At 45.9% G+C, this 15,065-nt stretch overlaps 1 protein-coding gene and 1 long non-coding RNA gene across 5 annotated transcripts in view; one reads left to right on the forward strand and one right to left on the reverse strand.

Annotated features, from left to right (window-relative positions):
- Window positions 1–558: 558 nt before the first annotated feature.
- Window positions 559–6,386, reverse strand: SRSF6 (serine and arginine rich splicing factor 6). The gene is made up of 6 exons (XM_082430321.1): window positions 6,146–6,386; window positions 5,772–5,920; window positions 4,357–4,481; window positions 4,002–4,210; window positions 3,669–3,752; window positions 559–3,570 (listed from the first exon to the last, which is right to left on the reverse strand). Exons 1-6 carry the CDS (start codon window positions 6,250–6,252, stop codon window positions 3,207–3,209), a joined length of 1,038 nt encoding a protein of 345 aa, XP_082286447.1. The 5' UTR covers window positions 6,253–6,386; the 3' UTR covers window positions 559–3,206.
- A 170-nt stretch (window positions 6,387–6,556) lies between these two features.
- Window positions 6,557–15,065, forward strand: part of LOC309645381 — a 153,330-nt gene continuing 144,821 nt past the window's right edge. For all 4 annotated transcript variants that reach the window (XR_014254843.1, XR_014254844.1, XR_014254845.1 and 1 more), the window contains exon 1: window positions 6,557–14,888. This is a non-coding gene — a long non-coding RNA (uncharacterized lncRNA). The remainder of the gene's footprint in view (window positions 14,889–15,065) is intronic.

The following is a 15,065-nucleotide window of genomic DNA, read 5'->3' on the forward strand; positions in this document are numbered from 1 at the left end:
ATCCCGCAAGCCGCACAGCTTGGCCAAAACAAAAAAGCAAGTCGCAGAACACACTCATGGTATGAATAGCTTACTGAAGCGCATAGGAATTACGACTGGAGAAGTCTGGGCAAATAGTGTTAGAACTCCCTAGTTTATCTGAGTAATTGTCACAGAAAATGTTCAAACTCCTACAAGGTAACAATGGGTAAATTCTATGTGAAAACTAAAGCAGGGCAATACGAGAGACTTACCATGTTTAGTCCTTCGTAACAGCATACTCACTCATTATGGTATTGTTCTAAGTACTTCTCACATATTAACCTTTCATCTTCACCACCCATGAGGGGTTATCCCTACCACTTCGCGGATGACACCGAAGCACGAATGCTAAGTACCTGCCCCAGTTAAACCATCTACTATGTAGAGCCTAACCTCATGTTTCTGAGGAGCTGAAAACAAGACCTTTTCTCATACTCAAATCAGGAATGAAACTTGCCAATGGCAACTCCAATTCAAAAAACCGTCTGCCAAATACTTGGCGCTAAGTGGGAATACACAATAAACTCAAAACAAGCCTTTCCCTCAGTGAACATTTTATTGAAGCAATAAAGCACAAAGCAGGTTAACAAAGTGGGAGAAAGAAGATACCAAGAGAAAAGATGGTAACAACACAGGAGTGGAACGTTAAGTCATAGGAGCAGGAAGGACTCGAACTGGCCATAAAGGCACTACGGCATGTCAACACACTACCACGTAAAAGAAAGGGGGATCCAGTTATCATTCACTTCTATTTTGCTCTCCACCAGGTTAATACTCCATTTAGCCACAGAGGAACATGTGGCAAGTTGTAGAGACTCAAATTCTACTTAAAAGTTAGCAAGGAACTAAACATTTCACTGGTCAAGTGGGCCAGTGTTATAAATACAGTGGTTTAACACGTCCAATGATGTAGGTCCACAGGTGTGGGACAGGAACCAGAATTTTAATAAGTTGGCCTTTGCTGCTAAATTCTTATGGGTGCAGACATTTACCTATACAGTTACCCACGGGGTGGGGGGCAGCTAACAATGCAAACAAACCTATTACCATGCGATGGAATTCTCGACACAAGAAAGCCCAGTTGAAGGATGCTGCATACTTTTAGAAAGCCTAATTTCACATTTTAGTACTCCCCTCTTTCATTTTAAAAGCCTTCGTTCTTTCGCTGAAAACAAGAGAACTTTGGTCAAAGCCAATTCTTCAAAGTAACTTGTCCTTAAACGTAATTTGAAAGGCAGTGGAGGCTTGCTTCCTCATGTAAGAGTCCTAACTTTTGTTCTTTCAAAGAGGCAAAACAATGAACTATAATTACAGACACCAGTTTCTTCTCTCAAAATCTGAAGTTTATATTGAAAAAAAAAAAAAAACCCAAACAAACCATATTTCTTATAAACATCTAAAAAAAAAATATCAAAAGCATTAAAGAAAATAAGGTCTTGGAAGAAGCATCAACCTTCTGGGGCACTATGTTCCTAAGATTAGGCTCTAAGATTTCGTAACAGGAAGCCCAGAAATTATTAGAACAAGTCTTTCTACATGAGCAAACACTAGCAGTTACAGTGTCATTTTGGCATCTAGGCCTTTGACTCAACCTTTTCCACGCTGTCTCAATTTTATTAGGCTTGGCTTCTGGATTATCTAAACCTACAAACCAACTCTAGATTATGATGCTTTCTAGTCCCCCCTGCAGCACAATGAGTGGCACCCACCACACCCTAACACTACCCAGCCCTTAACACCTTATATAGAGTGACAGCTCCCAGGAAGATGTTAAAGCTGAGCCATATAACCTACATCTTGATTTCAGACTAAGATTAATGAGTGCTTTTAATGAAATTACCTTATTTAAAGAATCTGGAGAAAGAGTTATATATATATAAGGTAATTCATTTCTCAAACTGCAATCTCAACTAACTAGGCTTAACGGATGTATGGACTAATTGGTAACCCAGTAACTCCTACAAATTTGCAGTATTATCAAATTTGGTTTCCACAGTATTCACTACCCTTCATGATGAAGTACAAAAGTTTAGGGTTAACCCGTTTAAATTTTTTCCAAGCCAACCACATAAAGTTTTACAAGGATGATCTAACCAATTATCACAGAACCCCACTAACTAAAGGGGACTGACTGTTAGGTGGAATTTTACTTTAATCAGTAAAACTGATTTATCAAGCGATCTGTTTTAAGTGCCTGTTAAGGATCTTTCAGTAGAAAATGAAATATTTGCTTTTCCATTTTGAATAACACACCAAATTTCTGATCAAAGAAAGGTTACTTCCATTTTTACATAACAAACATTAAAGACCACGGAACCTTATTCTAACAAAACACTAATTACAACGACCACTTCCAGAAAGTGGGATTACCAGGCTAGATAAGATCCCAAGTAACAGGAACTATTTTTTGAAGAGTTCAATCAAGTTAAGTTTGAAAAAGGTTTCATTATTTAAAAAATCTATTAATTTAGGCAAAATTGTGTAACAGATCAACTATAAAATCTTTTATTTTTAACTTAACCTGTTTAAGGGGCCAATATGACGTTGGCAAATTTGAATAACAGGACAAAATAATGTTATCCAAATTGAATAATTTATTGCTGGTCTGAGACTTGCCTTGTTTTACACTTAAGTAGAATTTACATTATTTCCACAGGTAGCAGATAATCAATATTTAAAGGAATTTAAGAGTGACCTATTCAATAAGGCAATCATCTTGGTAGCAAAGTTTTATTGAAATCTTACATAACTCAAGCTTTATAAAAAGCCAACATAATTGGAAATTGGGTTCTCCCTCTAAAGCCTTAAGTGTTCAAAGCTTGAAACGGTTAATTTAAAATTAAGCAAACAAATATAACAATGACAGAAACCCTTGCAGCAGATCCTGCTGAAATACTTAAAAAAAAAATCTAAATGAGCTTAATCTTTACAAAAGTTATTTTAGCTCAAAAGCTATAAAATCAAAGTTATCTTAATTCTACAAAGGGAGAGGATCTTTGACTTCATGCCATTTCTTTAGAACCTCATCTTTTTCATCAAATTTGGCTACAAATCCAATTTTTGTATGCCCCTGTTTTCGGGAGATTCTTCTTGCAGAAGAGGCCAAGTACAAATGTGGAAGAGTAACTGCCTAAGCAAGTAGGAAAGTGTTCCGTAATAGTGTGCAAAGAATGTAGAGTTCTGGATTAATCTCTGGAACTCGATCTGGATCGTGACCTTGACTTTGAATGAGATCTAGAATGGGATCTTGAAGCTCTTTTTGGTGGAGGGGACACAGAACGGGCCTTTGAGGGTGGAGCAGGTAGGGGTGAATTGGAACGAGACTGGCTCCTTGATCTGGATTTTGACTTTATATCACCTTTCCCATTTTCTTTGGGGGAACGAGATCGAGAACGAGACCTGCTTCGAGACTTCTCATATTCATCCTTCGATCTGCTCCGAGAGCGCGAACGGGAGCCTCGATCAGACTTAGGTTTAGATTTGCTTTTTGATCTAGATTTCCTGCCTTTTGAACGAGAACGTGATCGACCTTTGCTCCGAGACCTGGATCTAGACAATAAAAGCCAGATTTTTTTTCAGTACCTTGCCAAACATATAAGCACTCTATAAAGTATGTAATTCAGAAAAACACTCAAGGACACATTTACCGGGAGCGACTTTTTGAGATACTTCGAGATCTACTGCGGCTGCTCCTACGACTCCTACTTCGTGACCTTCTTCTAGACCGTGACCTGTAACAAGAAACGTGACAATAAATCAATAAATCTTTATCTCAAGACGTCTTGACGTGAATGTTTGAACAATTTATGAAAAACAGACAAACCAACAAAAAAACCTTAATTGCTCCAATGATGCAACAAAAGAAACTTAAGAACTGACCTAATTTCAATTAAGCAGCAATTGAAATACTGCTGTTTGAATTTTCCTTTATTTGTGGCAAATACTGTTTCCTCCCTTCTCCACATACGTCAATAAGTTACCTTGATCTGCTTCCAGAATAAGACCGCCTGTGGCTTGTTCGTGGTTTATCTTCAATTAGTCTAATATTTCTCCCATTGATTTCCGTACCATCCAGCTTATCCAAAGCACGCTTCATGTCAGAGTAGGAGCGAAACTCAATGACGCCTTCATTTGTGCGTTCTTTGTGAGCATCCGCATAGGTTACTTCACCTGCTTGTCTCATGAAATCCTAAAAGAGCAACAAGACTGGTCAGACCCAGAAATCTAAAGAAAAAACTATGCGTTAAATCCAATTCTCAGAAATAAAAGAGCAATACAAAACCCTACCTTTTAACCATTAGTCATATCTTTTTTATCTCACATTATAGCACTTACCTTTAAATCTTGCCAACTGCAACGACTAGAAAGATTTTCTACAATAAGCCTGAATTCTGTGCGTACAGGTGGTCCATATTTGTCTCTGCCAGAGGTTCTCCGACTGCTGTATCCACCTCCACCACCTTTATCACATGAAGAGAACAATTAGATGCTTTGTAATGATAGGGATACATGTTTTTGAAAGTTAGTACAAACATATCAACTTTTATTTACTGGAGTAGGACTTTGCTACTATATTGCTAAACCTTTGATACAGTTGTGATTTGCCATAAATTAAATTAAGGGCAAGTCAAATAGACTAAATCCAACTAAACTCTCCTACATTCTGTTAGAAAGTGACTGCTCCTTTATTCAATTTACCTCGCTAAGTTTTATTTTACAGAACATTGTAAAATATAAAACTTAACTGATTACATGCATTTCTACATTTTACAAAAATGTTTACTAGTTACACTAAGTACTTACATCACAGTGTGAGGTTTTTGGTGGTGGTTTGGCCACAAAACACGCAAGGTAACAGTCACCTAGTTCAGATTAACCAGTTTTGTCTAACCCTTGGAATCCTCACCATCACCCTGCGTCTAATGGCAAAAGGCTGCTGTCGTCATGGCTTCCGGTAAGGTCAGCCAAAGGGTCATAGGGCAAGGGTCACACAATGTATGGAAAAGCCAAGGCCAATCAGGAAAGGCAGTCATCTTAGCCTCAGTGGACACAGCCTCAGCCCCATTGGTCACTTTCAAATTGAAACATCAAGGACTTGTTAAAAAGTTTGAATTCAACATGCAACAATTTCAACATCAAACATTTAACATAACCAAAAATCCCCCCACCTCCTCCCAATAACATGCCCCAACTAGTTCAAATACAGCATAAAGCTCATTTAAATCTACTTTGTGGTAGACTACCACATTACTTCTAAGGAATATTTCCTTTGGCCCCCGCCAATTTGAATAACACTAAAACCTACTCTTAACCCACCCCCTTTCCCGCCCCGACCCCACCTCCACCCCAGCCTGTCCCCAAACTTCTAGGCTAAATCATTCACATTCCCAGCTAATGCACTGACAGGTAAGTAAGGGGCATGCAACAAATACAGCCATCCCTCACTTCCTCCGTAGGCAGAGCCCACGACAGTGCTGACGGGGGCCCAGCACGTCAGTCCCTCCCAACTTAGCAACCCCGCCCCCAAACACCCAAACCCTGGCTAAGCAAAACCCACCACCCAATCCCCGCGCTCCGGCGTCCCGTGTCTTCCCCGGGCAGGCGCGAAGGCAGCGGGCCCCAGGGACACCCGAGTCAAACGACCCCGGCCACCGCGCCTGCCCGGCTGGGAGGCCCCACCCCGCCCCCCCTAAGCCTGCGCCCGCCCCCCGGGGTCCCAAGGACGCGGAGCGCGCGGGGGTGGGACTCACTGCGGCTTCCGTAGCTGTAGCCGTCACGATCGCGGCGCGGGCCCCGGGCGTGCTCCACGATCACGCGCTCGCCGCAGAGCTCCTTGCCGTTCAGCTCGTAAACGGCGTCGTCGGCGTCGCGGGAGTCCTCGAACTCCACGAAGCCGTACCTGGGGGGCGGTGCGAGGGCGGGAGACCGGCGGGAGTCGTTAGGCCGGGGGCGCGCGCGTGCGCGCCCCCGCTCCCCCCGCGCGCTCCCGCAGCCCCGCGCCGCCGCCATCTTGGCGGCCCTGCCACGCGGCGCCGCGGCCTTGGTCGTCTCCTCCTTCCGACGGGCCCTGCCGCCGCAGGCCCGGGGCGCTGCGGGCGGACGTGGGCACCCAGTCCCGACTCACCCATTTTTAAGGTCTATTTCGAGAAGGCGGCCATAGCCACTGAAAAAGCGCTGGATGTCCTTCTCCCGGACGTTGTAGCTAAGGCGTCCTATGTAGACGCGCGGCATGTCCGCGGCGGGCGAGGGGCCCGAGGGCTGGCTGTCGAACGGCGGACCGCAAGACAGAAGCCGCGGTGCGGGTGCGGGGACAGCGAGGGCCCGGACACACACCACCCACCGCAGCGGCGGCCGAGTCCAGCCACACAATGGTGCGCGCGCGCCTGGGCTACGCTATAAGGGCGGGCGGCTGGGGGTGGGGCCCAGCGTGTGGCGTCAGCGCGCTGCACCTACCCTCCCGCGCTTTAAGCCGGAGCGCTGGGCGCGAGGGTGACTTGCGAGTTCTTCGCCCGCCAAGTTTCGGGGAAGTGAGGTTCTACCAGCTCATCGAATTTTCTCCACACATCCTTGTAAACGTCGTATTCTGTCTCCAGCCGCGGACTTGTTTTCTAATTTGTACTTAAAATAAAAAAACGAACCGTTCCTCTGTGTGATCTCTCCGGGACTGGCGCTAGGAGAATCCCTTTTTTCATTGGTTCTCGAGGTTGTCATAATAGGCCTCCGCGGTCTCCGATTGGTCCCGGGAAACGAGGCTCGAAATTTCTCCGCGGGTCGTTCGGCTCACGCTCGGCTGGTGGGGAAGGTGCCTTCGGACAAAGTCGATTAGGTGCCTTTTTCCACAGCGTCCGAGGTTTGCGCTCCGAGGTCGTGGGGGCCCGGCTGGGCGCGCACAGCCCTGCTGGCTTCTATCCCTCTTGGTCTCACAGCCGTCATCGTGGTCTCACAGCCGTCATCGTGGTCTCACTTCACCGCCTCCCTGTACGTCCACCTCTCCTTCCATGGGTCTTTCTTGGAGCACTGGCACCTGGAGTCACCTATAGATTGAGGTGTATATGGCAGTCCCACGCTCGCTGTAATTGCCGACGAAAGGAGCAGGACCAAGGCCTCTGGCCCAAGAAAGTTGAGCAAGACCTGGCAGTCCTGCCACAGAGGTACGCTCATTTTCTCCCCACTGTGGAGAGTCTGTTGTCCCAAAGCGATCCCTTCCCCCATTGGTTTGGAAGGCATCTTATCTAGGTGGCAGAAACGCACATTTTGGAGTCTATCACTAGAGATGCCAGTTAAAGCAGGAGAACTAGATGAAAACCACAGAGGAATAAGTTTAAGTGGAGAGCAGAAGACCCTGGAGTCCTCTGAAACTTCAGTTCAGGAAAAGGTGCTGGGAAGAAGTGACCAGAGAGGTGGGAAAAAGAGCTGGAGGGCATGGTGTCACACAAGCTGAAAGGAAATGGCATCACGGAGATAATACTGGCTGTTTAGGTATCTCCGTATATTCCAGCTCTTCGTGAGCGGGGCAGCCTTGATATTCTACAGCTTCTGGTTGAAAGGGGGCGATTTTGCCCCCATCAGGGGACATTTGGCAAAGTCTGGGGGTCTGTTGGCTGTCACAACTAGGGGAGGGGGAGTGTTAATAACTGGCATCTGATGGTAGAGGCTACAGTGTCTGTGCTTAAAGTTAGATAAGTAAAATATATAGGTGGATCTTAAAAAAATTGTGTGTGTGGCATATAGTAATTAGGGAAAGAAGAATTAATGGGATAACATTTTTTTTCACTCTTCATTGAATTGTCAGTATTTTAAAGTTAGTTAAAATTCATTGTTGGAGGGGAATTCCCTGGCTGTCCAGTGGTTAGGACTCCATGCTTTCACTGCCTTAGGGCCCAGGTTCGATCTCTGGTTGGGGAACTAAGATCCCCCAAAAGCCACGCAAAAATTCATTGTTGGCAAGAGGTGAACCAGGAAATGCCACTCTGAACATTCCTTTTGGGAAGGTAATGGGGTGGTACTTAGTAAGAAGCATATGGGGAGTGGGGTGTTGCCTCCTCTCTCCTTTCAGTTCATTTGCCCAAAGAGAAAGATGCAGCTGACGTTGTCCTCCACACTCTCTCACCTCTCTTTCTCCAGAGCCCAGTGACTACTCCTTTTTTTTTTTTTTTTTTTCTGGTTGCACCACGCAGCAGCATGCAGGATCTTAGTTCCCCGACCAGGGATTGAAACCATGTCCCCTGCAGTGGAAGCACGGAGTCCTAACCACTAGACCGCCAGGGAAGTACCGCCCACTGGCTACTCTTAACAAAAAATTTGAATTGCCTAAGAGGAAACAGTCTCAAATAGCTTCATTGAAGGGAGTGTTGGGCCATCAGCTTTCTGTGGAGTCTTGCTGATAATCTAACTCACCTCTGTTGATATTTTGGAGGAACAACTCAAAGGAGAAATGATGGATGTACAGCATGTGGTGATGTCTGAAGTGTCTATAAACATGGTGGCAGATAAAGATCACTGCTCATTTGAAAGTTGTGGAGCGCTGACAGGAGTCTGTCAGAAAGAGAGGGAGAGGAGCCTCAATCTGATACAGAAGAGAGTTAATAACTTCAAATCCATAATTACCCAGATTATAAAGTACAGTCTGGAGCAGGGCATAGTTGTGATTTTCAATCCAGGGGGTAGTCTTACTTTTGGAAACCAAAAGTATTTCCCAAGCTTTGAAGTGATGTAAGCTGGATTCTGATAGGCTGTCTTATGTTTGAAAAATTTATCATTCCAGAGGCTGTCAATTTGAATGGATTTTGGGAAAACATGGCAACTCAAGAGGGTGGAGTGCAATGACTGTGGCAAACTGTGGCCCCAGGCCAAATCAGGCCTGCTTTCGGGTTTTGTAAATAAAGTTCTATTAGAGCACCGCCACACCCTCTTACTTACCTAGTGTCTGCTTTTAAGCCACAACAGCGGTATTGAGTAGCAGAGACTGCCCGCAAAGCCTAAGATATAAACTAGTTGGTTCTTCACAGAAAAAGTTTGCCTACCCCTGGTCCATGTTAGGGACTTGTAAAGATGCCTGTGGTATGTTGTTAAATGAGAAAGGCTAGTTTTAATATATGCATGATCCTATTCTTATAAACAACAACAATCACCCCAAGCCTCAACCCTATATATGAACATATATGTGTATAAGGGTTTGTGGTTGTCTTTGAGCATCCGTGGGGGTGAGTCCTACCCAATCATGTCCCTGCTAATCCTCTCCTAGCATTCCTTACTCCTCCTCCCACTTGCTTCTTACTGTGCCTTGAATGTGCCAAGCTCCCACCCACCACAGGGCCTTTGCCCTGACCATCTCCCCGTATCTGGAGCTCTCTTTTCCAATGGTTTGTTCCCTCATTTCTGGTTTCTGCTCAAAATCACCTTATCACTCCTCTAACCACTCACTTTATTTTATTTTTCCCCAGTTTTATTGAGATAGTATTGACATATAATACATGTAAGTTTAAGATGTAAAATGTGATGATTTGATACATGTATACGTTGCAAAATGATTACCACAATAAGGTTAGTTAACACCTCCATCCCCTCACTTAGTAACCATTTTTGGGGGGTGTGTGTGGTGATAATTTTTAAAGTCTACTCCCTTAACAACTTTCAAGTTGTTAATACAGTATTGTTAATTATTAATTATAGTCACCATGCTGTATATGAGATTCTCCAGAACTTATTCATCTTAGAGCTGGGAGTTTGTAACGTTTGACCTACATCTCCCAATTTCTCCCACTCCCCAGCCCCTGTCAACCAGTATTCTACCCTGTTTCTATAAGTTCGACTTTTTTGGATTCTGTGTATAAGTGCGAACACGCAGTATTTGTCTTTCTCTGTCTGATTTACGTGGCTTAGTGTAATGCCCTCAAGGTCCACCTATGTTGTAGCCAAAGGCAGGGTTTCCTTCTTTTTTATGGCTGAATAACGTTCCATTGTGTGTGTGTATATATCACATTCCTCACATTTATTTATTTATTTATTTATTTTGGCCACGCAGTGAGGCACATAGGATCTTAATTCCCTGACCAGGGATCAAACCTGCGCCCCCTGCAGTGGAAGTGTGGAGTCTTAACCACTGGACTGCCAGGGAAGTCCCTCCCCACGTTTTCGTTTTTTTTAAAAAATTAATTAATTAATTTTATTTATTTTTGGCTGTGTTGGGTCTTTGTTTCTGTGCAAGGGCTTTCTCTAGTTGCGGCAAGTGGGGGCCACTCTTCATCGCGGTGCGTGGGCCTTTCACTATCGCGGCCTCCCTTGTTGCGGGGCACAGGCTCCAGACACGCAGGCTCAGTAGTTGTGGCTCACGGGCCTAGTTGCTCCGCGGCATGTGGGATCTTCCCAGACCAGGGCTCGAACCCGTGTCCCCTGCATTGGCAGGCAGATTCTCAACCACTGCGCCACCAGGGAAGGCCCCCCCACGTTTTCTTTATCCATTCTTTCATTGATGAACACTTAAGTTGTTTCTATGTGTTGGCTACTGTGACTAACGCTGCAGTGAACGTGAGAGTACAGTTATCTCTTTGAGACAGCACTTTCATTTCTTTTGGATATACTGTATACCCAGAAGTGGAATTGCTGGATCATATAATAAGTCTATTTTTAATTTTTTAAAGAACCTCCACATTGTCTCCATAGTGGCTGCACCAATTTACACTCCCACCTTCTCCCCGCATCCTCACTTTTTGATCATAGCCATTCCGACAGGTGTGTGGTGATATGGTGATCATCCACTTTAAAACAGCATCCCTCCCTGTACTTTCTTACCCTGTTGTATTTTTCTTTATCAAACTTTGACCATGTGACATGTATTTATTTACTCTCTCCCCACCCCCACTAGAGCATAAGTGTCATTAGCACAGGGATGTCGTCTGTTTCTTCACTGCTGTATCCCCAGTATGGAGGAAAGTGCCAGGCCCACAGTAAGTGCTCAGCGTGGTAATTGTTCAGAGCCCAGGAAATGAGGCTGTCTGTCCAGCAGATACCCGCACTGAAGGGCTCATTGGGACATGCTGGTGGGATGGAATCTTCCTCCTTCTGGCTCATGCTCACCCACTCGTGTTGCCCATACACTCACCCCCTCTGAGGGCTGAGAGGTGTGCAGAGATGTCCACTCCAGATCCCACACTTCCTCCACCCAAACTTATCTAGACAGAGAGAGAAGGCTGGGGTGGCTATGGAGACGCCAGAATTCTCATACATTGTCAGTAGGAATGCAAATTAATACAGTTGCTTTGGAAGACTGGTTGGTAGGGTCTACTAAAGGTGAAAGCTGCTAGTGTTACCCCATGACCTAACAGCTCCACACCCAACAGAACCATGTACATATGCTCTCCTTAGGGAACGTGCTAGAAATTCATAGCAGCATAATGTGTAGCAGCCCCCAAATTGGAAATCACTCAGATGCCATCAACAGGAGAATGGACAAATCAGTTGTGGTTTATTCACACAGCAACGAGAAGGAATCACAACCATACACAGCAAAATCAGTGGCTCTCACAACGATGTAACCCTCTAAGCAAGATGCACGGGAATCCATACTCTATGATTCCATGTATGTAAAACTGAAAAAAACAACCAAAACTAGGCTATGGTGTTAGAAGTTAGGACCAGGAGTCCGGGGAGTGACTAGAGAGGAGGCTTCTGGGATTCTGGTCATATTTTGTTTCTTGAGCTGGGTGCTAGTTACACGGTGTACTCTGTGAGAATTCATTAAGCTGTACGCTTACGATTTGTGTACCTTGCTGTATGTGTGTGGTACCTCAATGGAAAATTAAAAAAAAAAAAGATAATAAATCTCTCGCAAAGAAAATTGTAACTTACTTGACCTGGAGCCCTCTGGGTCCTGCTGGGGACTAAAGGTCTACTGAGGACTTGATTCATAGTTTTTGCCCATGAATGTTGATTTGAATCCATTAGTTAACTGTGTTTGCTTCCAAATGGTTTTCTGTAAGCTAATTGCTCCTTGGCTGGGAAGATGTGGCTCTGTCGCCACCTGGTGGCTATTTGTTATTACAGTGGTAGATAAATTCCACCTGCTGCCTCGTCCATGCCTCTTGCAGCTCAGTGACAAGGTCTTTGAAGGTCCCTGAATCCAAATCTTCTAATTGTCAAGCCCTTACCCAGAGGTTTTCTGGCCCTTACTTGAACACCTCCCCTGATGGAGAGTTCACTGCCTAACTGGGCAGCCAAGTCCATTCTTGGACAGCTTGCACTGTGATTAAATTCTTTGTAGAAAGTAAAAAAGTTGCTGCCTTGAACTGTCTACCCACTGGTTCTGATTGTGCCTCCGAGACTGTTCAATAACCACATCTGTTTCCCACACATAGGTCTTTCAGATGTTTGGGGGCAGCACACAGACCCTCTCCCTGTTCATGCCGCCTCTTTTGGCTAAATGTCTACAGTTTCCGCCAAATCTTTCCTGGGGCCCGCTTTCAAGTCCATTCGTCACCTTGGCTGCCGGCTGCTCGTGTGTTGAGACTCATCTGTGGTCCTCTTCAGGTGCGGCCCTAAGAGCCAAGCTCGCCCCCTTGGGCTTGTCTGGACGTGCCCATTGCTGCTGCCGCCATACTGTTCTCTGGGCCAGTTAAGAGCTGTGGCCGCTGTTGGCATAGGTGGTGGTTGCTGTCTCATTCCTCACTCAGCCCTGCCTCTCGTGCTGTGCGGAACCAAACGGGGATCGAGAAGCTCCTGGAATAGCCCACTGTGGCAAAAAATGTTTGTCTTGTGAATGGAAGCAGGCTAGGCAGCAGGATGGAAATCCAGCACTCATAGGCAGGTGGACTCAGAATCATTGCTCCAATTTCTGGGGCAGCCGGGAGGCAGAAGTGCGGATGAGAAAGATCCGAGTTGGCCATGTGTCAGGTGAAGAGCACGAGGCCGTGGAGGAAATCCGAAAAGAATGACTACAGAACCCACAGCAGACTTCAGCCAGTGCTGTGGGCTCCAAGCCTGTCAGAGTCCCATGAGAGGCAATGCTGGGTCCCCTCACAGATGTTCCCCGAGGCTGCTGCATGTAGGTTTCTGTTCTTCCACCTGGCACTGAGCTTGGCTTGCAGACATTTTACCCGTCATTAGTTCCACATCCTGTTATTTGGAAAAATTTAAGCTGAAGCTGATTGCCTTGTCAGTGCTCATGCTTATCACTACAGCTCTTACCCTGGCAGCAAAAGCTGCATCGCATGGTGACCCTCTAACGTCGTAGGGCAGAGAAGTTGAGTGGAACATGCTGGAGAGCATCCAGGGGTGTGCCCAGCGCACGAAATCCACTTCCTAGCAGAGGGAGGGGAAGTAAGTCTTTTTAAAGGCATCTTGCATGGTCCCGGCACTCTGCGAGGCTCAGGGGACATAACCGGTGTGAAAACAGACCCAGTCAGGCCCTCCAAAAACTAGTCCCAAAGCAGTGATCCTTGGACATTGGCAAGCATGATTTCAACTCAAAGCTATGCAGGCTCTATCCCTCAGAGCCGGGGTCAGTGGCTATGGGGCAGAGCCTGGGAATCTGCATGTTTAACATCCTCCTGCGTGATTGTAAAGCAGATGGTCAAGTGACCATGCTCGGGAAATACTGGCCTGGGGTCTTACTACTCAAAGCGTGGTCTGTGGACCTCCCTCCCATCAGCATTCCCTGAGAGTGTGTTAGGCAGGCAGGATCTCAGACCCCACCCCAGACCTACTGAATCATAACAGGCATTTTAACAAGATTCCCGGGGGATTCGTGTGCACATTCAAGTTTGAGAAGCATTGCCAGTGCAAGGTGCAAGGGAGTCGTTCTTTTGACCCTACTTGTGTATTATTTTTATAAGAGGAAGAGTGTATTCATGCATTACTTAGTAATTAAAATAAATGAATGAAAATCTTTGCCAAAACTGGGAAAATCTTGTACGTGAATGTTCACAGCAGCTCTGCCCATAATAGCCCCAAACTACAAACAGCCCAGGTGAATGGCTAAACAGATTCACAAAATAGAATACTACTCAGCAATAAAAAGGAACAATGCAGATTAATGCATTATACCATGTGGAAGGAGCCGGACTCAAAAATCTACATGCTGTGTGAATTCGCTTATATGATGTTCTGGAAAAGGCAGAACTAAAGGGACAGGTTGTGGGGCTTGGTGTTTGGAGGGGGAGGATTGACTGCAGAGGGGCAGGAAGGAACTTTCTGGAGTGAGGGAAGTGTTCCATGTCATGAGTGTGGTGGTGTGTACACAAATGTATGCATTTACCAAAACTCATTGAAATGGATGCTTAAAATGGATGTATTTGTATGTAGATTATATATCAGTAAAAATGATTAAAAAAAAAAAAAGACACGTAACAAGACCAAGACCATCAAGTGCTTCGTACCAACTGTACTGTTTCCAGAGAGCCTAGGTTAAGCCTCTCCGCATTGCCCTGCACCCCACCCCGCATACCTGAGTTTCCTACTCATCCTGCCAAAAATGAGAACTGGCCCTCCAGGCCTGAAGGGGGCGCTGTGTCCTGCAGTGTCTCACTGTAATAGTCCACTAGGGGACTTTCCTGGTGGCTCAGTGGTTGAGAACTCGGGGTTCGAGCCCTGGTCCGGGAAGATCCCAAATGCTGCCGAGTCCCCTGAGGACTCTGGGAGCCAGTGCAGAGCACACACCGCAGACTGGCGAAGAGAATGGCCTTTGCGCAACTGAGAGGTTTCGCAGCGGTACATCAGCTGGCCAGCCGTGTTGGAGGAGGGCTGCTTCCAGGAGCGTTCACTCCCTGCCACTTCCAGCTTGCCCAAGTGGCCAACTGTCTCCTACAGCCAGAAGTCAAGCCCTGGGGCAGAGAGGCGCAGGTGTTGCCAGCACTGCAACCTTGGCTGTGGAGGTGAGTGTCGAGAAGACGAAGCAGCTAGCTCGGCATCTGCCGCGGGCATGTCGGGCATGTAGACTTACCTCCCCTTGCAATTCTGTTTTCAAGGCATCTTCCCCTGATAAGAATGGATTGATGTACGGTTTCTTGTGAACTGAGCTGGGCGCTTTTGTCATGCAGCACACCCCAGTT

Source organism: Balaenoptera physalus, assembly GCF_965194825.1.
Source record: "Balaenoptera physalus genome assembly, chromosome: 16".
Classification (NCBI taxonomy): Eukaryota; Metazoa; Chordata; class Mammalia; order Artiodactyla; family Balaenopteridae; genus Balaenoptera; species Balaenoptera physalus.